Consider the following 22,705-nt stretch of genomic DNA (forward strand, 5'->3'; position numbering starts at 1 on the left):
TGAAGAACCGTGTTACCAGGTCATTTTTATTACATGATGAACACCATGAAAACAAAACTAAAAAACAATGTCGGAATTGCCTTTTTTTACCATTTCACTCCTTTTTCCATTTTGCAGGACATTATATTGTGTCAATCAAAACTACAGTTCATTCCTAGTGACGTAACTACATTAGAGTCCGATGGACCTGGGTCTATACATGAATGTTAGTCAGATGTGTGGACCTTCTAATGTCCCAGATCGCCACCCATATAATGATGTCCCCCATTCTGGCCCAATTCTGCAATAATCTCCACAATACTGGCTCATTCCTGTAATTATGTCCCTCATCCTGGGCCTCTTCTCAAGATAATTTTCCCCATCCCAAGCCCATTCCTGGAATAATGGCTCTTATCCTGAGCCCTTTCCATTAATATTGCTCCCCATCCTGGGCCCCTTCCTGGTATAATGTCTCTCATTGTGGCCCCTTCTTATCATAATGTCCACCATTCTGGGTCTCGTCCAGTAATAATGTCCCCCATCCTAGTTCCCTTCCTGTTATAATGTCCTCCATTCCAAGCCCTTTTCAGTAATAATATTCTCGGGCCCTTCCTGTGCGCCATACTGGGCCCCTTCTTGGTAAAATGTCCCTCATTCTGGCCCCTTCCTATTATAATGACCCCCATTCTTGGTCTCGTCCAGTAATAATGTACCCTTCCTTATACAATGTCCTCCATTCCAAGCCCTTTTCAGTAACAATGTCCTCAGCCTCTTCCTAGGCTCCATCCTGGGCCCCTTCTTGGTATAATGTCCCTCATTCTGGCCCCTTCCTATCATAATTATCCCCATTCTCGGTCTTGTCCAGTAATAATTTCCACTTCCTGGTATAATGTCCTCCAGTTCGTTCCAAACCATTTTCAGTAATAATGTCCTCGGCACCTTCCTGGGTGCCATCCTGGGCCCCTTCCTGTTATAATACCCCCCATTCTGGGCCCCTGACTGGTATAATGTCCTCCATTCCGAGCCCTTTTCAGTAATAATGTCCTGAATAATAATAAAATAATAGTAATAATCAATTCCTACACTCCCACAAAACGTGGCATCCTCTTCAATAGCCGACAGTTGACTTTGGTTTGCCTGGCATGGCGCATGATGTCACTGCCAGGCGCCAAGTGTGACGAGCACAACAACGTCGGCTTCCAGCCTCTGATTGGCTGGCAGCGTTTATTGTAGTTCGGGGAGTCGGCGGGTCCTGTGCCGCAGTACACTTCAGCTGAATGTCCGTCCACGGACGCACATCCAGCTAAATTAGGCAATGGTGTCAGCAGTTGCCCCTCCTCCGTGGACCTGGCCATGGTCGAACACTCTGCAACCGCGTTACACTCCTTCTCATCTCTTAGCAAAAAAAGAAGCTCCACTATAAGCATGTCAACTATAGAAGAGGAGGTAAAAAAAAAAAAAAAGAAATGCAAAGATGAAAATTTTCAAATTAATTGATGCATTTATCTTAAGGGTTAATCTACTATAGTGTTCCTGGGATTTAGTATATTACGGACCCTTTTGAGTCTTTTTGAGAAGCAAAAAAATATATATAAAGTTATCACTGTTTCTCCAACGACACCTGTGCAACTAAATAATAATGATAATTAAAAAATATATAAATAAATAATAATAATAATAATAATAATAATAATAATAAAAAGTTAAAAAAACAGTGTGTGCAGAATTCCAGGAATCGGTGCCACATCGTTTCATAGGTGATGCCCATCATGGCATCTCTTCCCTATTTATGTGAATGGAGCTGAATTGCAATTTCACGTAAATCCCACTGCGCAATTGTTTTTCGGAAGATGTAGGGCCAACTATTATCTGATTTCAAACCTATGTTTGGAAAACTTAACAATGGCAACTAACGCTCAATACCAATTTTGGAGCCTTATTTTCTCGAATTCCTCTGTTCTTCCTCCTGGAAATAGATGTACTGTATAACATTATAACTGTTAGTGGTTACTGTTCCTTTGGTCGGTAGGGCGACTTTCTGATCAGCACCGATAGGACCGTGTCAGCGGAGGGATATGGTAATGAGCAACGATCAATTTAGTTATTCATTTCCAGGAGGAATAACAGAGGAACAATGCTCCCTAAATATTTATTTGGGAGTGTAAAATAATTGATACTTTTTAAGTAAGGGATGAGTCAAGGGGCGCACATACTTGTATCATACCGCCAGTTGGGCATCACGTTTTTGAGGAGAGTGTATGAGATGATAATAAAGATGGCTGCTTTCTCTTAAAAACAGCGCCCCTTTTGTTTATGGGTAGCACCTGGAATTGCAGTTCAATCTTATTCACTTTCAATACCAATAACAGCCTATGGATAAGAGGGGCGCTGTTTCTGAAAGAAACTCCTTTAGCAGCAAAGCCCATTGTCAAATTTATTAAACCTCCCTCTAAATTCGCCCACTTCTCCTTTATTGAAAATCAATTTAATTTCCGTCAGAAGTGTGAGCATTCATTTGCCCGACAAGCACCTATAATCTGTTAGGAGGTAGGAGGAATTTTTTTTTATTTTTTTCTTAATTATTGTATTTTTCAGATTAATTCTCCTATTAAACCGCAGTTTAGAGTCCGGATCAATACGTGAAATTCGCGCGGCGGGAGATTCCAAATGGCTTTTATTGACGATCTGTGCCGGAATCTTTGGAGATGACGAGCCGTAATGAAATAATGTAGCAATTTGTCATTGGAAAACACAGTGTTTCTCCAACGACCCGACTATTAGTAAATTCACCAAATACGCCCCCCGTATAGGAGGCGGTAATTAAAATCTGATTGAGAAGAGAATAGTGAATTATTCCGAAGTGTCTAAGTTTCGCCTTTAGATGTCATCGCTTCTATGATTTTGGCATTTTGTTGTTCCGTCGCGGTTCTTGATGACATTATGATGTGACAAATGGGGGTAAAATTAACCTTTTTTTTTTAGCTTGGAAAAAAAAATATCCCAAATCCTGGCTCTTTATACTCCATTACGGCAATCGTTGTGCTTTCTTTGATGGCCGGACGTCGCCGCTAGTCAACAAGATTTCGATGGGTTTATTATGTCTATATGATGATGAACCGGACACGTTTGGGTCTAATCACAAAGCGTTTACATTGGGAGGCAACACTTACAAAGCAGCCAGTGTAGTCGTATCGTATAATTTAGTGCCAGATGGACAGAATACAAAGACATAATGACGGGATGAAGAGCATATAACATTAGCGCAGCCCGGCTGCCAGTAGAGCCGCCTCGTCTCTACCAATATAGCTGTTTGCTCTGAATAACTAATTTAATAAAACTGAATTTCTCAAGTCAGCGTCAACCCCTATAATTCAATTTGGATACATCAGCTGCGGAGGTTTTTATTTATTTTTTTGCTTTTTTTTTTTCTTGGCTTTCTCGGTTTCTGTACCTTTCACATTGAAAATGGATGATGCGAGGATTCTGCGGAGGAGAGGGGAGATGTCTGGAGTGCAATGTCTGCTGTTTTATTAGGGTTGGATTTTATTTATTTATAAAACTCCTTTCCGATAGCTGACAGCAAATGACAGGTAAGTATCGGACGAGCGGGCATCATCCTGCCTGCAGAGAACGGAGCCTGCTGGTGGGAAGGCGTCAAAACAGATTCCAGGTTTACCGGGAATAGTCATTCTCATCCTGGCAGTCGGAGACAAAAATTCTTTAAAATAATAACATAATAATAAATTATATTCACTGTAATAAGTTATAGTAAAATGGGACATCGCTTCACTATGACCTTCCTTCTTCTTAAGGCCTTATGTGACGTCTGAGGAAGGAGCATTAGCCACTCCGAAACGCGTCACATGAATAAATTGTGAATATTTTATACTCAACACCTGGAATCAGTGGCAATACCCGATATCCACCGCATCTTTCTTTCCTTCACCCGTCATATCCTCCATCTGCTGTGAGCGCATCAGCAGCCATATTGTTATCATATCACTCTTACTTGGAGTTGTGCCGCGCACAACCTGATCAGGATGAACGATCCATTCTCCGATTCATCCTCACCTACAGTTAGCGCCTTCCTTTTCTCTTATCTTCAGGAGATTTCTTCTCCAGTTTCCTCTTTTCTTTGGATGAACTATATTTAATACGGTTCTCCGGTGGAAAAAAGTTATATACCGGCAGCCCATAGAGAATTAACTGGAGTGGCGATCGGCCGCCCGAATTGCCGCTCAATTTTGTAACAGTGATAACAATTCCACATTCTAACGCTCGATGGAAGTCCCTGAAGTTGAACACCCACCCATCAGCCAGTTTCCACTTATCCCCTTGTTTTTACAGGACAGCCCCTTTAATTTTATAGGGCAGGAAGGACTACTGAAATGGGTAATTACTCCCTATATTACTAATACTATCTGTAACATGTATAGTGCATAACAAAAGAACTCGGAAAAATGCCATATTAAATGTTACATTATTTGCTTCCACAACTGATCACTTGTCTACTACCAATATACAATGGGTACGGAAAGTATTCAGACCCCTTTAAATGGTTCACTCTTTGTTTCATTGCAGCCATTTGGTAAATTCAAAAAAGTTAAGTTTTTCTCCTTAAAGGGAACCTGTCACCCCGGTTTTTCGGTATGAGATAAAAATACTGTTAAATAGGGCCTGAGCTGTGCATTGCAATAGTGTAGTTTGTGGACCCCAATTCCCCACCTATGCTGCCGAAATACGTTACCAAAGTAGTTGTTTTCGCCTGTCAATCAGGCTGGTCTGGTCAAAAGGGCGTGGTGTCTTCCCCCAGATTTTGCTTAGTTTTCCGTTGGTGGCGTAGTGGTTCCGTTGGTGGCGTAGTGGTGTGCGCATGCCCAAGGTCCCGAATCCTCTGCCAGGGGAGTGAAAAGAGCGCGATGTTCGGTATTTCATTGGTGATCGGTGGGCGCGGCAATCTTCCTTTGGCCGCGCGTGCGCAGAAGCGGCGCTCTGCTGGCCGCGGCTTCAGGAAAATGGCCGCGGGATGCCGCGCGTGCGCAGACGGAGATCGTGGCGGCCATTTTCCTAAAGCCGAGATGCGAACTCTGCTTCAGGAAAATGGCCGCCACGATATCCATCTGCGCACGCGCGGCATCCCGCGGCCATTTTCCTGAAGCCGCGGCCAGCAGAGCGCCGCTTCTGCGCACGCGCGGCCAAAGGAAGATGGCCGCGCCCACCGATCACCAATGAAATACCGAACATCGCGCTCTTTTCACTCCCCTGGCAGAGGATTCGGGACCTTGGGCATGCGCACACCACTACGCCACCAACGGAAAACTAAGCAAAATCTGGGGGAAGACACCACGCCCTTTTGACCAGACCAGCCTGATTGACAGGCGAAAACAACTACTTTGGTAACGTATTTCGGCAGCATAGGTGGGGAATCGGGGTCCACAAAATACACTATTGCAATGCACAGCTCAGGCCCTATTTAACAGTATTTTTATCTCATACCGAAAAAACGGGGTGACAGGTTCCCTTTAATGTACACTCTGCACCCCATCTTGACTGAAAAAAAAACAGTAATGTAGTAATTTTTGCAAATTTATTAAAAAAGAAAAACTGAAATATCACATGGTCATAAGTATTCAGACCCTTTGCTCAGTATTGAGTAGAAGCACCTTTTGAGCTAGTACAGCCATGAGTCTTCTTGGGAATGAAGCAACAAGTTTTTCACCCCTGGATTTGGGATCCTCTGCCATTCCTCCTTGCAGATCCTCTCCAGTTCCGTCAGGTTGGATGGTGAACGTTGGTGGACGCCATTTTCAGGTGTCTCCAGAGATGCTCAATTGGGTTTAGGTCAGGGCTCTGGCTGGGCCGGTCAACAATGGTCACAGAGTTGTGCTGAAGCCACTCCTTTGTTATTTTAGCTTTGTGCTTAGGGTCATTGTCTTGTTGAAAGGTGAACCTTTGGCCAAGTCTGAGGTCCAGACCACTCTGCAAGAGGTTTTCATCCAGGATATCTCTATACTTGGCCACATTCATGTTTCCTTCAATGACAACCAGTCGTCCTGACCCTGCAGCTGAAAAACACACCCATAGCATGATGCAACCACCACCATGTTTCACTGTTGGGATTGTATTGGGCAGGTGATGAGCATTGCCTGGTTTTCTCCACACATACCGCCTAGAATTATCACCAAAAAGGTCTATCTTCATCTCATCAGACCAGAGAATCTTATTTCTCATAGTCTGGGAGTCCTTCATGTATTTTTTAGCAAACTCTACGTAGGCTTTCATATGTCTTGCACTGAGGAGAGGCTTCAATCGGGCCACTCTGCCATAAAGGCCCGACTGGTGGAGGGCTGCAGTAATAGTTGACTTTGTGGAACTTTCTCCCATCTCCCTGCTGCATCTCTGGAGCTCAGCCACAGTGATCTTGGGGTTCTTTTTTACCTCTCTCACCAAGGCTCTTCTCCCACGATTGTTCAGTTTGGCTGGACGGCTAAGTCTAGGAAGACTTCTGGTGGTCCCAGACTTCTTCCATTTAAGGATTATGAGGCCACTGTGCTCATAGGAACCTTGAGTATTGCAGAAATTCTGTTGTAAGCTTGGCCAGATCTGTGCCTTGCAACAATTCTGTCTCTGAGCTCCCTGGCTAGTTCCTTTGACCTCATGATTCTCATTTGGTCTGACATGCACTGTGAGCTGTGAGGTCTTATATACACTCACCGGCCACTTTATTAGGTACACCATGCTAGTAACGGGTTGGACCCCCTTTTGCCTTCAGAACTGCCTCAATTCTTCGTGGCATAGATTCAACAAGGTGCTGGAAGCATTCCTCAGAGATTTTGGTCCATATTGACATGATGGCATCACACAGTTGCCGCAGATTTGTCGGCTGCACATCCCAAAGATGCTCCATACAAGGCAGGATGGATCCATGCTTTCATGTTGTTTACGCCAAATTCTGACCCTACCATCCGAATGTCGCAGCAGAAATCGAGACTCATCAGACCAAGCAACGTTTTTCCAATCTTCTACTGTCCAATTTCGATGAGCTTGTACAAATTGTAGCCTCAGTTTCCTGTTCTTAGCTGAAAGGAGTGGTACCCGGTGTGGTCTTCTGCTGCTGTAGCCCATCTGCCTCAAAGTTCGACGCACTGTGCGTTCAGAGATGCTCTTAGGCCTACCTTGGTTGTAACGGGTGGCGATTTGAGTCACTGTTGCCTTTCTATCAGCTCGAACCAGTCTGCCCATTCTCCTCTGACCTCTGGCATCAACAAGGCATTTCCGCCCACAGAACTGCCGCTCACTGGATTTTTTTTCTTTTTCGGACCATTCTCTGTAAACCCTAGAGATGGTTGTGCGTGAAAATCCCAGTAGATCAGCAGTTTCTGAAATACTCAGACCAGCCCTTCTGGCACCAACAACCATGCCACGTTCAAAGGCACTCAAATCACCTTTCTTCCCCATACTGATGCTTGGTTTGAACTGCAGGAGATTGTCTTGACCATGTCTACATGCCTAAATGCACTGAGTTGCCGCCATGTGATTGGCTGATTAGAAATTAAGTGTTAACAAGAAGTTGGACAGGTGTACCTAATAAAGTGGCCAGTGAGTGTAGACATGTGTGCGCCTTTCCAAATCAAGTTTATCAGTTTAATTAAACACAGCTGGACTCCAATGAAGGAGTAGAACCATCTCCAGGAGGATCACAAGGGAATGGACAGCATGTGACTTAACTATGAGTGTCTGAGCAAAGGGTCTGAATACTTACGGTGGAGATATGGTGCACAGCTGTCCCACCCACCTCTTCAGCTGTCCATAATAGACCTTGGCCTGTCATGGCTCAATAGTCCCTCTCAGCACATAACATGCTGGAGCAAAACTTTCAGGTTTATATCACTGAAGCTCATAAGCGCAGTGAAACACATCTCCACTCCAGCACATTACCATTGACCCTCTTAGGCTGTGTGCACAAGTTGCTGATTTGGTGCATTTTTATTGCGTTTTTCAGCGCGGATTTGTGACAAATCCTGAAGCAAAACCTGTTGCCAGCAAAGTAAATGAGAAACCTGAAGTGTCATGCACACGTTAAATATTTTTGACTTGCAGATTTGGAGCAAAAATAATCTGCAGCATGTCGGTTCTCTGTGCGTCTTGGCCCTGCATTTTTCACTTTTGACTTAACTTAAATCAATCAAAAAGCGCAGTCAAAAATGCACTAAAACACGGCAAAGACACCCCAAAAATGTGCGTTTTTGCAGCTGCCTTTCCAAAAGATATGCAGAAATGGTGTAGAAATGATACAGAAATTTAACTCAATGTGTGCATACCCCTACAATACCCACTGCTTAAAATACCGATTAAAAGCACTGTGCAATAGTGCACAGTGTAATAAGGGGCTTACGTGGAACACATATGATGGGTTGCATGACTAATTCAGAAGGGCCATAGTTAAGTGTTTCTTAAAGGACCAGTACCTGCATTACTTTTCTGCATTTTAAGAGAACATGAAACCAAGCATATCAAATAATACCCAGTATGGGTTTCCCTTCCCTGGCCACACCTTACAAATACGTCTTCTGGATAGGGGAGAGACGCTAACCGTCTAAGAGCCAGTCTCTTCAAATCACACTCTGTACACAGTGATCTCATACAAGCGTTTAACTGTTGACTTGATCCCGTTTGTCTCTAATCTCACCATTCTGTCACGGTCGCAGTCTCCGAATTGCCTTTGAACATGCTGTAGGTAACCAGTCCTGTTGGTAATCCTGTTTGTATGGCCAGTTTCACACTTCCGCCATTTAGCTCCGAGTGACAAACACAATCTCCAGAACGACCATCAGTCTTTTGAACAAAACTCAACAGCTTTATATATACCTGCGGCAGCTGAGTTCTGGTCAGGACACTCGTGACCGATCCGGACATGGTGGACCATGCTCAGATCATGAATGGAAGTGTGAAACCACCTTTTGCAACAGATTCAGATCATCTCTCTAGCTCTTGATGTCTCAATAAGCAGAAAGATGGACTCCACTAGTTCTTAGGATTCTTATACAAAGTTGACCAGAGCTTTCCGTTATGGCTAACTAGGCATAAACCTCTACTCAGTCTTACTGTTTGGGCTCTATCACAGGTCCTATTTTCTCATACGAGCGCTACCTCTGTTTTTCATGAATAGCAACCATACCTGTGATATTCCGTGGGGCTGTACACGTTAGATTTTTTTCTCTCAGACCAAGCTGTCCACGGAAAATGTTGGTAACATGTCCAATTTTGATCCAAAGGTCAGATCAAAATCGTGAATGCAAGTCATCCAAGAGCGGCCTGATTTTCATGGCTTGTCAAAAAGGAGAAGGTGGAGAAACTTTTATTTTTTTTCTGTCCACATATGAGAAAAACTGATGACACTCGGACGACATTGTGATCAAGGTCTGATCAGAATTTTCGCTCAGTTTTTCGTATACATAGACAATACTGATTTCTGATTGAGTTCTTTCTCATGCACTTGCTTTACATGCTCATCAAAAGCGCCAACATTCGAGCTGATATGGTCGCAACTCTCTTTGACCTAGAGACACTGCTGCTCAAAGCATCACAATATCCACCATCAAGTCAGATACAGAACACCAACAAAGCCGCTCTCACTGGCATTGGTCTTATAATATAGTAGCTGTAATAGTACTGCGACCTATTCTTGATCATCGTTGTACGAGACCTTAGGAGATGTCATGGAGGATTTTTGGTTGTGCTTTTTAAAGCCAAGGTAGCAAGGTAGCACAACGTTTGGACCAGGCGTTACGTCTATTGATGCCACTCTCTGTGGCCCCAACCATCTGGTTATAGACATACTCACCTTTGTCTATGGACTACTCACATGTAATTCTAGAGAGATGTGAACTGGCACGTATAATGGAGCAGGAACAGGAAAGTATTAATGGTGCACTGTGTGGACATCTCTAGGATCCCCACATATCGTCAGAGTAGCGGTCTCCTGGCTCGTTTGGCTCTCTAATAAGGAAAGGATGAGATGGATAGGTGGCCATGTTATTTTCATTGTAATGTCCAGGAGTAAAGAAACCCTTGGCCATTTAAGGCTATTTCCGTTAGTCAGTGAATGGAGTGGAGGGCGAGCATGTGCACCTCTGCTCCCTTCAGAACGGGGTAGCAGAGTCCTCTACTTGGGGTTCAAGATCTTGATCTCAGGACTGCTGGGGGTCCTAGCAGTTGGAGCCTAAGTGATCAGCAAGTTGTCCTCAATCCAATGGATAACTTTCCAATAGGGATAACTGGTTTATCTGGGAACAACTCTTAAAGTTTTATTGCTGCTCTTACCGTTAGTTCTGTGTGGCATTCGGACCCCACTTTAATTAATGCAAACTGCGGTAATCTACGGTAATTAAAGTGCCATAGAAATTAATGCGATCCTTCGATGCATTGAAGAGATGACTTCATTAGACTTTCTTATCTTTCCCGTACCAGGTGTGCTGCCATCACGTTTTGCATAACAGAAAGGACGGATATGAATGCTGTGAACGGAACTATATGGCATCCATTCACAATGCGTCACGGATTTGTTGTGCGGGACACGTGCACATGCTGAAGCCCGACCATCACTGCTGTGGAGGATATTACGTCAAACTTCACGCTGGTAATGAAAATGTTCTTATTGTTTTATAATATACAAGGACTAAATGTAAATGGTCCATATTGACGTGCTCTGCCCCTTACATCTCCAATTGACTCTACCTACGATATACGGCACCATTGTTGAAAAATGGTGAGAGCTGAGAAACATTGCAACTATTTTCTGTAACTGTGAAGTGTGCCAAAATGTGCCATGTTTCTACATCAAAGTGTTGGAAATAGTTCAGAAGCCACCAGAATGCTTTATGTAAGCTATGATGAAAATGATCTCACAAGCCATGATCCATAGACATCCATGTGTTAAATTCTGGTGTGAGTGGAAGCAAAAATGCATTAGTGAATTGCCTAAAAGTTGTGAAAGTTTTCGCAGGGTGGAACACAGACATTAAAATGGGACTGAACGCAATACATATACTGTTATAATAACTTTGTGTTACGACTGTGTAGCTAATTAATCGGTAAAAATAGGTAACACACTAAAAAACTGCAACTGACCCTGCTAGTTAGTGTACAGACTAGAGATTCTGACCCCGCAGTCCCTACTGGATCCTGCATGAGCAGAGATAGCCCTAACCACAGATTAGACAATGACAACTTGAACCTAGGCTGCCAGAAAGGCCGTCGAGCACTTCACATTCCTTCTAAAAAAACAGAGGGAAGAATATGAATTACCTAAAAGAAAGATCCCAGAGTGAGTAAAACAAAACCATGAAATACAAAAAAAAGGATTAAGCACATTCTGTTAGAAAATATGCCGCCTACTTCCTAAAAAGGTGTACTATGTGAAAAGAAGAGAGGTGTTATCCAAGCATGCTCGGATTCTAACTGAGTGTCTTCGGCGTGCTCGAATATTATGGACAGCTGCAACACATGCTGGGATTGCTTGTTTCTTAGGCAATCCGTGCATGTGTTGTGGTTGTCAAGCAGCCGCGACACTTGCTGCCGTGGGGACTCGAGCATATTATTTTTGCAGCAAAATACATTTACCAAGTCATAATAAACAAGGCTAGAAACAGAAGACGGACTCCCAGAATAACAATAGATGCATATAGAATTTTGATGATGTTACATAAGGGTTGCCTACGGAACTATTAACTAGTTCTTGTAATAAGAATCCGATATGAACTGTGCCACAACACCCATAGTGACATAGCACAGGCAATTTAACTCAAAGTGCCTATGTTAATATGATATATACAAAAGCAGAATGTTGGAAAACAAATTATAACATAATTAACTTTGTTAAAAAATCCATACCGACCACCAGATAGGCAATAAGCAATGCAGAACTGAAGAAGGAAGAGAGTTGCAAACCCCACACTTTCCGCCAAGACAGCGTGGCAGTGTGGCTTCCTCAGGGGTAAATTGCTAGTACATTGTGCAGAGTTGGTATTAATAGGAAGTACTGAAGTACTTCCTAAAAAGAAACAGAAGATAGGTGCAGGGTAAATGACATAAACAGCAGAGAGATAAACCCTAGCTGGTCTTTCACTGACTGGCTTAAACTACAGCAGTATGGCTGGACATCCACGTGAGAATATCACCAGCAGGAAATACCAGCAGGGGAAAAATATATAAAAGTGAACCCTAAAGATAATAAGGCAGGCAAATGAGTAAATTAAACACCTGTTACCCTTGAAGACAGAACAAGGATGACAGAAACTAAACACCTGATGAAAAGGTGTATCTGACGTGGCTCGGTTGACAGAGAAGCTGACCACAAAGTACAGGCTCAAGGGGTCGAACCCGGACACATGACACTATTAAGGGTTAATTTTAAGAATGGCAAGATGTGTGCAGGTGAGAAAAAGTCACAAAACAGAGAATCTGACTCTAAATATTTTTTCCCACTCCCATATATGCCAGAGGGGTTCTCCACTACTCCTCCAACCCTATCTGAATCTCTATGTTTCCACCCAATACAATAATAACACCTATACCTACCTCCAGTGCTCTTCCAGCGGTGTCTGCACTGCACTTCAGCTAACAATGTAACAATTGAATAAAAAACTCATGGGGTCCCCTGTAATTAATAACCAGCAAAGGGAAAGCCAGTGGATGGGGGCTGATGTTAATATTCTGGGAAAGAGACAATATTTATAAAGGTTACCAGGTATTAATATCAGCTCACAGCCGTATACCTAGCCTTTCCTAGTTATAATAATGGAGGACCCCCAATAAATTAGGCAGGGTTCCCCTAATCCCCTATAATTAATAACCAGCAAAGGCTAGGCAGGCAGCTGTGGGCTAATATTAATAACCTAGGAAGGGACCATGGGTATTGTCCCTTTCCCAGACTAGAAAAATAGCAGCTCTCTTTACATAATAAGATACTTTTAGGGACATTTTGTTTTACATAGATCCAACATTTTTTTTAGGACAAAATACATTTGGGCTTCATTAAATATTTTGCACCATTTTTCTTCTGTAGCCTCTGTGTTGCATTTTCTTTTGCCGTCTGCAGAATGTGTTAACTGAGAATCTATCAGTGAGCTCTTCGTACAGAGAATTTGAATTTTTTTTTATCCATCATTGTTGGAGCTTCTCTCAGCTGATTTCTCGCCACGTGAAAGTTGAGCTGAACTTTGAGGTCATAAATCAGCTGACAAAAGATAAGAAAAAGATGGGTGAATGAGTTATAAACTGGCCACTAGGTAGATGCTTCATTCATATGTTGGATTGATCTTATTCGGACCCCAGTATCACAAAGTACTAGTACTGTACTCACCACTGAAACACTTTGCTTTCATTATTTTATTTTTTTTTTTTTATTTCCATCATCTATTAAACCTTGTCCTAAAGTAAACTCGTATTAACCTGGTTTATTCAGTACTGTGCAATTACGTATGTTATAAATGCTGCAAAATAGATAGATATAGACTAATCCAGGATTAAAGAAATAAGTATAGAGTATTTCATCTCTATATTTTGCTTGTTTTTTGATCTGTTGGAATAAACTACTTTTAGTTACAGTTGACTCCATATAAGTCATAGTTATCTGCGACACCCCCAAGGGTGCAGAAGAAAAGATGCCTATTTAATGAACCCAAAAAATGCAATTACTGGAAGTATAGACACAAAAAACTAAAAAAAATGTATATCTTTGCTATCTATATAGCTATAAATGACCAGTTATGGACATGCAAAGTTGATGCAAAGTCTACACACTCCTGTTAAAATGCCAGATTTTTGTAATATAAAAAGAATCCTACCAAAAAGATTTTTTTACATATATATATATATATATATATATATATATATATATATATATAATATATAATTGCCTAGAATACTACTTCCTGCAATTTGTATTTGTGCCAACTTCCGTGGCTTTGTCCAGAGCTAATGTCCGGAGCTAATGTCCGGAGCTAATGTCCGGAGCTAATGTCCGGAGATAAGTGATGTCACCAGTGTCCTACACCCAGGCAGCATATGGGGCCCCAGGCAGAGCACAGTGGCCCCAGGCAGAGCACAGGGGCCCCAGGCAGCATATGGGGCCCCAGGCAGAGCACAGTGGTCCCAGGCAGAGCACAGGGGCCCCAGGCAGCCTATTGGGCCCCAGGCAGAGCACAGTGGCCCCAGGCAGAGCACAGGGGCCCCAGGCAGCATATGGGGCCCCAGGCAGAGCACAGGGGCCCCAGGCAGAGCACAGGGGCCCCAGGCAGCATATGGGGCCCCAGGCAGAGCACAGGGGCCCCAGGCAGCATATGGGGCCCCAGGCAGAGCACAGGGGCCCCAGGCAGCATATGGGGCCCCAGGCAGAGCACAGTGGCCCCAGGCAGAGCACAGGGGCCCCAGGCAGAACATGGGGCCCCAGGCAGAGCACAGGGGCCCCAGGCAGAGCACAGGGGCCCCAGGCAGCATATGGGGCCCCAGGCAGAGCACAGGGGCCCCAGGCAGCATATGGGGCCTTAGGCAGAGCACAGTGGCCCAAGGCAGCATATGGGGCCCCAGGCAGAGCACAGTGGCCCCAGGCAGAGCACAGGGGCCCCAGGCAGCATATGGGGCCCCAGGCAGAGCACAGTGGTCCCAGGCAGAGCACAGGGGCCCCAGGCAGCTTATGGGGCCCCAGGCAGAGCACAGTGGCCCCAGGCAGAACATGGGGCCCCAGGCAGAGCACAGTGGCCCCAGGCAGAGCACAGGGGCCCCAGGCAGAACATGGGGCCCCAGGCAGAGCACAGGGGCCCCAGGCAGAGCACAGGGGCCCCAGGCAGCATATGGGGCCCCAGGCAGAGCACAGGGGCCCCAGGCAGCATATGGGGCCCCAGGCAGAGCACAGGGGCCCCAGGCAGCATATGGGGCCCCAGGCAGAGCACAGTGGCCCCAGGCAGAGCACACACCAAATCGGAGGCCGAGGGGCGCCGCCAACCAAATCGGAGGCCGAGGAGCCCCGCCCACCAAATCGAAGGCCGAGCGGCCCCGCCCACCACAGCGGAGGCCGAGGGGCCCCGCCCACCACATCGGAGGCCGAGGGGCCCCGCCCACCACATCAGAGGCCGAGGGGCCCCACCCACCACATCGGAGGCCGAGGGGCCCCGCCCACCAAATCGGAGGCCGAGGGTCCCCGCCCACCAAATCGGAGGCCGAGGGGCCCCGCCAACCAAATTGGAGGCCGAGGGGCCCCGCCCACCAAATCGGAGGCCGAGGGGCCCCGCCCACCAAATCGGAGGCCGAGGGGCCCCGCCCACCAAATCGGAGGCAGAGGGGCCCCGCCCACCAAATCGGAGGCCGAGGGTCCCCGCCCACCAAATCGGAGGATAAGGGGCCCCGCCCACCAAATCGGAGGCCGAGGAGCCCCGCCCACCAAATCGAAGGCCGAGCGGCCCCGCCCACCAAATCGAAGGCCGAGCGGCCCCGCCCACCAAAGCGGAGGCAGAGGGACCCCGCCCACCAAATCGGAGGCCGTGGGGCCCCGCCAACCAAAGCGGAGGCCGAGGGTCCCCGCCCACCAAATCGGAGGCAGAGGGACCCCGCAGGCAGAGGGGCCCCGCCCACCAAAGCGGAGGCCGAGGGTCCCCGCCCACCAAATTGGAGGTCGAGGGTCCTCGCCCACCAAATCGGATGCCGAGGGTCCCCGCCCACCAAATCGGAGGCCGAGGGGCTTCGCCAACCAAATCGGAGGCTGAGGAGCCCCGTCCACCAAATCGAAGGCCGAGCGGCCCCGCCCACCAAAGCGGAGGCCGAGGGGCCTGGCCCCGCCCACCAAAGCGGAGGCCGAGGGGCCCCGCCCACCACATCGGAGGCCGAGGGGCCCCGCCCACCACATCGGAGGCCGAGGGGCCCCGCCCACCAAAGCGGAGGCCGAGGGTCCCCGCCCACCAAATCGGAGGCCGAGGGTCCCCGCCCACCAAATCGGAGGCCGAGGGTCCCCGCCCACCAAATCGGAGGCCGAGGGTCCCCGCCCACCAAATCGGAGGCCGAGGGTCCCCGCCCACCAAATCGGAGGCCGAGGGTCCCCGCCCACCAAGTCAGAGGCCGAGGGTCCCCGCCCACCAAATCGGAGGCCGAGGGTCCCCGCCCACCAAATCGGAGGCCGAGGGGCCCCGCCCACCAAATCGGAGGCCGAGGAGCCCCGCCCACCAAATCGGAGGCCGAGGGTCCCCGCCCACCAAATCGGAGGCCGAGGGGCCCCACCCACAAAAGCGGAGGCCAAGCAGCCCCACCCACCAAAGCGGAGGCTGAGGGGCCCGGCCCCGCCCACCACATCGGAGGCTGAGGGGCCCCGCCCACCACATCGGAGGCCGAGGAGCCCCGCCCACCAAATCGAAGGCCGAGCGGCCCCGCCCACCAAAGCGGAGGCAGAGGGACCCCGCCCACCAAATCGGAGGCCGTGGGGCCCCGCCAACCAAATCGGAGGCCGAGGGTCCCCGCCCACCAAATTATTCTTACATTTGAATAAATAAAGTATATATGGATTCTAGACTCCCGATTCTTTAGAATCGGGCTGCCATCTAGTATATATATATATATCTCCCTTAATCTATATAATTCAATTAAAAAAAAAAGACTGAAATATTTCTGGGTGGGAAAACAAAACTAAAGAACTAAAATTAAAGTTGCTGCATAAATATACATACCCTTAAACTAATACTTTAGTGAAGTCCCCTTTGAATTTATGACTGCATTCAGTATTTTGGGGCAGGAGTCTATCAGCAGGGCATTTAGGAATTACAATCTTTGTCCAGTTTTACTTGCACTAGCTCCAGATCCGTCAGATTGTGGGGGCATCTCCTGTGTACAGCGCCATCTTCAGGTTTCCCACAGATTTTCTATTAGATTCAAGTCTGGGCTGTGGCTTAGCCATTCCAAAACTTTCATCCTCTTCTGAAGAAGCCATTCTTTTGTAGATTTGGAGATCTCTTATATTTGTTGTTGTGCTAAAAAAAATAAATTCCTCTTCATCTTCAGCTTTTTAGCAGAGGCCTGAAGGTTTTGTTGCAAAATTAGCTGATAATTGACCTCTACTTTGACTAAAGCCACATGTCTAGCTGCTGAAAAACAGCCCAAAGCATAATGCTGACTCCACCATGCTTTACTGTGGGGATGATGTTCTTTTAGTGATGTTCGCTGTTAGCTTTGCTCAAAACATACTTATTGGAATTATGGCCTTAATCTCATCAGACATAGCACATTTTCCATGTTTTATGGGGACGTAATGTACGTTTTGGCAAAATATAACTTGTAAGAAAAGGCTTCCATCTTGTCACCCTACCCCACAAGCCAGACATGAAAAATATGGGATATTCTTGTCACATGCACAACACAAACAGTACTTGCCAGAAATTCCTGCAGCTCCTTTAATGACGCTGTCAGCCTCATGGAAGCCTCGAGGACAAATGTTCTTCTTGACTTTACTTCTATTAGGATATCCATTTCTATGCAATGTCACTGTTGTTACAAATTTAAACCATTTCTTGATGACATCTTCACAGTGTTCCAATGTCGTGTTCTAATGTCTTGGAATGTTTTTGCTCCCCTCTCCTAACTGATAACGTTCAACCATGAGATCCCTTTGCTGTGTTGTCAACTGTATACGGACGATGGCTTTTGGTGTAAAATCCAACTAAGAAAATGTAGGGAAAATCTGATAGAAAAGCTAAACTTTATGGGAAGTTAATCAAAACCCCTGTAAATGACGTCAGCTGTGCACTGACTACAATGTGACATAAATGTAAATGTGATTGGCTAATTCTGAACACAATCACATTGCCAAATGTAAGAGGGTGTTCACACTTATACAGTGAGGAAAATAAGTATTTAATACACTGCCGATTTTGCAACTTTTCCCCCCTGCAAAGAATGGAGAGGTCTGTAATTTTTATCGTAGGTACACTTCACCTGTGAGAGACAGAATCTAGAAACAAAAATCGGAAAATCACATTGTATGATTTTTACATAATTAATTTGGATTTTATTGCATGAAATAATATTGAGTTAGTGTTCCTCAAAACTTTTCATTAAACCCTTCATGTCTGTGTGATTTCCATTTTTTTTTCTTTCCTTTGTTTTCTTTCCTTCCTGTCTTTCAGATCCATAAGTCTTTAGTATTTCCATCGACATCACCATTTGAGGGCATTTTTTAAGCATGACATGTTCATTTTATCATATAATGTACTGGAAAAATAGGGAAAAATTGTTTCATACTGTTGTATCAGTCGCTTCAATGTATCACCAGTATGCAACAAGCTCTGCTATTGCAATAAGTAAATAAGGCTGAGTCGTTAAACACCATGTCTTTATCCAATGTGTAGAGCAGATCCTATAAGGACACATTAGTATCATAGATGGCCACTGTAATTCTGTGTCGCTTTGTAAGGGTGTGGACTGTATTGCCCTGTTCCTGCCCCTGAAGACGGCAATCGCTCTATGTGTACAGTGTCATGCATAAATAATGTATAATAGAACTAGCCCAGTGGGTGGGAACAAGTGTTAGTAAGACCTGGGACCTTCCTGGAAGTACCATGACAATTTCAAGTTCAAGAACGGTGGGCTGCTAGGGACAGCATCCACTGGTCATTCAAAGCAGCGGGAAGACCTGTTGGAATCCTCAGCGGATGCCCCTGTCGTGTCCAGAGTCCAAAGTCTGGCATAGTGGCTGAAGGGAAAATTATGTCCTCTGGCGTACGGGGGAAGATGGACAGGAACCTGTGTAGATGGAAGGTGGTGGATTCCGGGTACACTGCTGAAGTGGACAGGAAATCCCTGAGGCTGACGGAGTCAGTGGGCCTAGAGATAGTCTAAGACGAACGAATGGTAGTGCTGAAAATACGTTGTACTACAGAAGTAGCAAATCTAAAGTGTTGTGCCCTATCCATCATGTTACAACTTGATTAATTTGAACTGATCAGTAAACGTCTACTTGTTGCAATGAACTTGGTGTCCCCTGAATTGTGTGCGGCAACTCATGAGGATGAATGCTGGAGGCAGCGGAGGCCTACGGACTACAAGCGAGTGTGATGCACCCACACCTGACAGCACACTGGGACTAGGACACTGTTTTCTTGTAAAGTGCCAGAGCGTAGCCCACCAGCAGATAGGTCATGACTACCATTCGTTGCAACTTTACAGCTTCAAGAAAGTGCATACTCAAGAATTAGTAGAGAATTTATCAACTGCATCCATAATCCAGCACACATATAATTTTATTGGCCCTTATTCTACCCCAATGTGTTTCCAATCTCGATCTGAGATATAAAGAAGCATAGTGATTCTGGATAGTTAGAGGATGTCACAGATCACAGTTTAGCCATAGAGAAAGGGAGAGAAAGTCATTAAACACTAAGTGAACATTCCAGAGAGTGTGTGACAGCACAGCAGTGAAGAATGGTTGCCTTCCACCATATACACAACAATATACAGTATATTGAGGTCACTATTACATTACTAAAAGAGATGGCCAAACCCAAACAGTAAGGTTTAGCGTAAGTACCGATGGACATTGAACATGGACTTCACCAGGAAGTCCGTGTTACTGTTCGGGTTCAGCTCCCTGATCACCGGGTGTTCCATGCTTCTGATCAATGGTATAATCATTGCAGCTGGTCAGACAGCTGTGGTTCCCACGCTGTAAAATGACAGCATAAGCCCACAGCTGTGATCGGAAGTAAAAAGTTCACTGGCTTCGGCTGACGGGACTACTGCTCACATCATCCAACACCTGCTGGCGCTAATAACAGCAAGAGCAGGTGGCGGCTGATGGGAGTATTCATCAGCCGGTGCCTGCACTCTAAATAAATATATATATATTTTTTTTTTAAATGGCGTGGATTCCCCTGTAATTTTTGATAACCAGCCTGGCAAAACTGACAGCTAGGGGCTGCAACAGTCAGCTTTCATCTTTAGCAAAGCTGGTTATCAAGAATAGAGGGATCTCTACTCCGATTTTTTTAATTATACAAAAAATTATTTTAATTATTCATACGTCCCGAGGTGACATATCTTAGCAACATACTTTTACCTAATGAGATAGGAAAACTTTTTAAAAAGGAACAGATTAAGAAGGTAACAAAACTTGGCAGCATTAAACATTTGTAAAGATTCTGGGGAAATTTGTCCTTTTATCCATATGCAAATTAGACTGAAAGTGCACTGATGAGGGAGGAGGCATATTGATGACCTTACAGTCCATGGCTCCTCTTCACCTCTGACCACCTTTCACTGCTTGATTGAGAGTGCAGAAAGTGTCACGACTGTGCCGCTCTTCTTTTGGCTGATACATGTGCAGCACATGACAGAGTAAGGATTTGGGTAATACATAGTAGAGTGTTGCGCATGTGCCTGCCGAAAGAAGAGTGACTCGTGTGCAGGATTAATCCAGTGGCAGAGTTTGTCATGTCGCAAAAACTCTGACTCCATCGTGAATCATGTAGAGGAGGATGGTGTTGGGCGGGGAGAGCTGAGGAGGAGCCATGTGCTGCAAGTGCATTATGCAGTGTACTTGTGGATAAAAAGATATATTTTGTCACAATAAAACAATGGATTACAATGAAATAGGTAAAATTGCAATTCCTGAAAATGAGGCAAACAGGTTCCCAGATAGAATGTTGTGTCTAAGGGATAATATTTTACCTTGAGGAAAAGTAACATGTCTGACATGCTACAGTAAGGAGACTTATAGGCCGTGCAATGATCCTCTGGGAAATTAAATATGCAAATTGTCACCTATTGGGGTATCGATTCTAAAAGTCAATATCGACCCTTTAACAAGTCTTGCCACATGACTTAGGATAAAAGCTAAATCATAATCTCAATTTGCAGTCGCATGTTTCAGGGTATTGCCCTTCATCAGTGCAAAGCATGAGAATGTCACTCTCCACAAGGAGAAAAATTACCTGTTAGATCCCAGTCATAAGAATCTCATACATCAAAATTAGATCTCATGCTTTGCACTTAGGAGGGGCAACACCCCGAAACACGTGTCGGCCAATTGAGATTCTGATTCATATGGCAAGGCTCGTTAAAGGGTCGATATTGACTTTTAGGATTGCTACATTCAATATGTGGCAATACAGTTCCTGTCCTCTCTGATGAGACAATTTGCATGCTAGTTAGAACATGTAACGCATAGTGAGCAGCACCCCAAAAATAACCTCAAGTCTGGGCCAAGTATTTCAGGTTGACATGCTGTTCTAGCCTAAGTGAGAGCGGGACTTTGGGATGAATGTATTCATATGATGTACACCTCGAATTCTCACATAGGTTCTCCGGAGATTAAGATATTGTGGCTTGAGAATCCTCGTTCCTCCGCTGATGCCTGTTGCATCTTGAACAGTCAGGGTCAATAACGGTCACCATCGCTCCAGGGAATTAATACTCATGACTGATACTGATGGGTCCATTGACAAAGATTACGATGCTAACAAGAATCTCGCAGCGTTTAACAGATGCCATTAAATCAGGATTCGATGTCCTCAAAACTTATCTTGAGAACATATCTGGCACCAGAAGTGTCCGTACCGGGAGTTTGCATGTGTAATGAATGGAGGTCCAGCCTATGGCGTGTTTTCTTGGCTATTTTTCGTTTCCTCTTTGCTGTCACCATGGTAGTCCCACAATCTTCCCGAATTGTAATAACCATTAGTTCTGATCACAGATGTAGACTCTCTACTGATTGGTTGGCATTACTTCCAGCATAATACTTTTTTTTTTCTTTAATGTGCAAAGGTACTTGAAATTCTGCCAATTTCGCTCTGCACATCTCCCGGCTTTAAACTCTGGCAAAGTAATTCATATATCACAATATTCTGAATGCTCCGATGATGTCATCAGAAAATGCTATCACACGGGAGAACCGGCAGAGGCGGTTAAATAGTCTCATTAATCTCAATGCTCCATAATGGAAAGAATTTATTTTATAACCTCTATCTCCATCCAGTGGTCGGTGAGAATTAATCTGTGTTTACATCTTATGGAAGAAGAAATTATCGAACTTGCTGTAAATCAGCACTAACTAGAAGAAAGCCGGCGGACTAGAGAAGAGATATGACATAATATCCCGCCCGAAAAAGAAAATATATGTCCAGGTCGTAGGGGAAATAAAATGTTCAATCTTTGGGACTTTGGTGGCATAGTGTGTGATTTACATGGGTAATTATTAGACTTTTGGAAAAGCGATCGATATTAAACGGACGTTTTGATTTGAAGGGAAAAATAAATGTTAAATAAGTGATTGGCATTTAATGCAATTGGAAAACACAAAATAAATTAAATTGCTTTTCCCGGACAATGATATAAGGACTTATTCATAGGGCTCATGCAGGCGACCATGTTGTGATCTGTCAAAACATCGGACTGCGTTTGGACCAGTGTTATTCTATGGGGCCGTGCACATGTCGGCTTTTTGCCTTTGATTGAGCGGTTCGTGCACAATTTGCCTCCAATAATCAGGTGGCACTCACCCATTCAAGTCTATGTTTCCAATGAAAACATTGGACTGCACTCGGATTACATCTGATTGCAGTCCAATTTTCACGGTAGACTGAATAGAGAAGACAAATAAACTTTTTTTTTCATTCTCCATTCTGATCAGAGTCTGATTTAACATTTTCGGACCATTTTTTTTTGAGATGGAGAGAATCTCCATCTCCTGCTA

General features: G+C 45.1%; 1 protein-coding gene across 1 annotated transcript in view; it reads left to right on the forward strand.

Annotated features, from left to right (window-relative positions):
* USH2A (usherin) overlaps window positions 1-22,705 on the forward strand; it is a 930,843-nt gene that overhangs the window by 654,771 nt on the left and 253,367 nt on the right. Inside the window, exon 48 of the mRNA XM_077281431.1 lies at window positions 10,450-10,618. Coding sequence (XP_077137546.1) covers window positions 10,450-10,618 — 169 coding nt within the window. The remainder of the gene's footprint in view (window positions 1-10,449; window positions 10,619-22,705) is intronic.

The sequence above is a fragment of the Ranitomeya variabilis genome, chromosome 2, assembly GCF_051348905.1.
Source record: "Ranitomeya variabilis isolate aRanVar5 chromosome 2, aRanVar5.hap1, whole genome shotgun sequence".
Lineage (NCBI taxonomy): Eukaryota > Metazoa > Chordata > Amphibia > Anura > Dendrobatidae > Ranitomeya > Ranitomeya variabilis.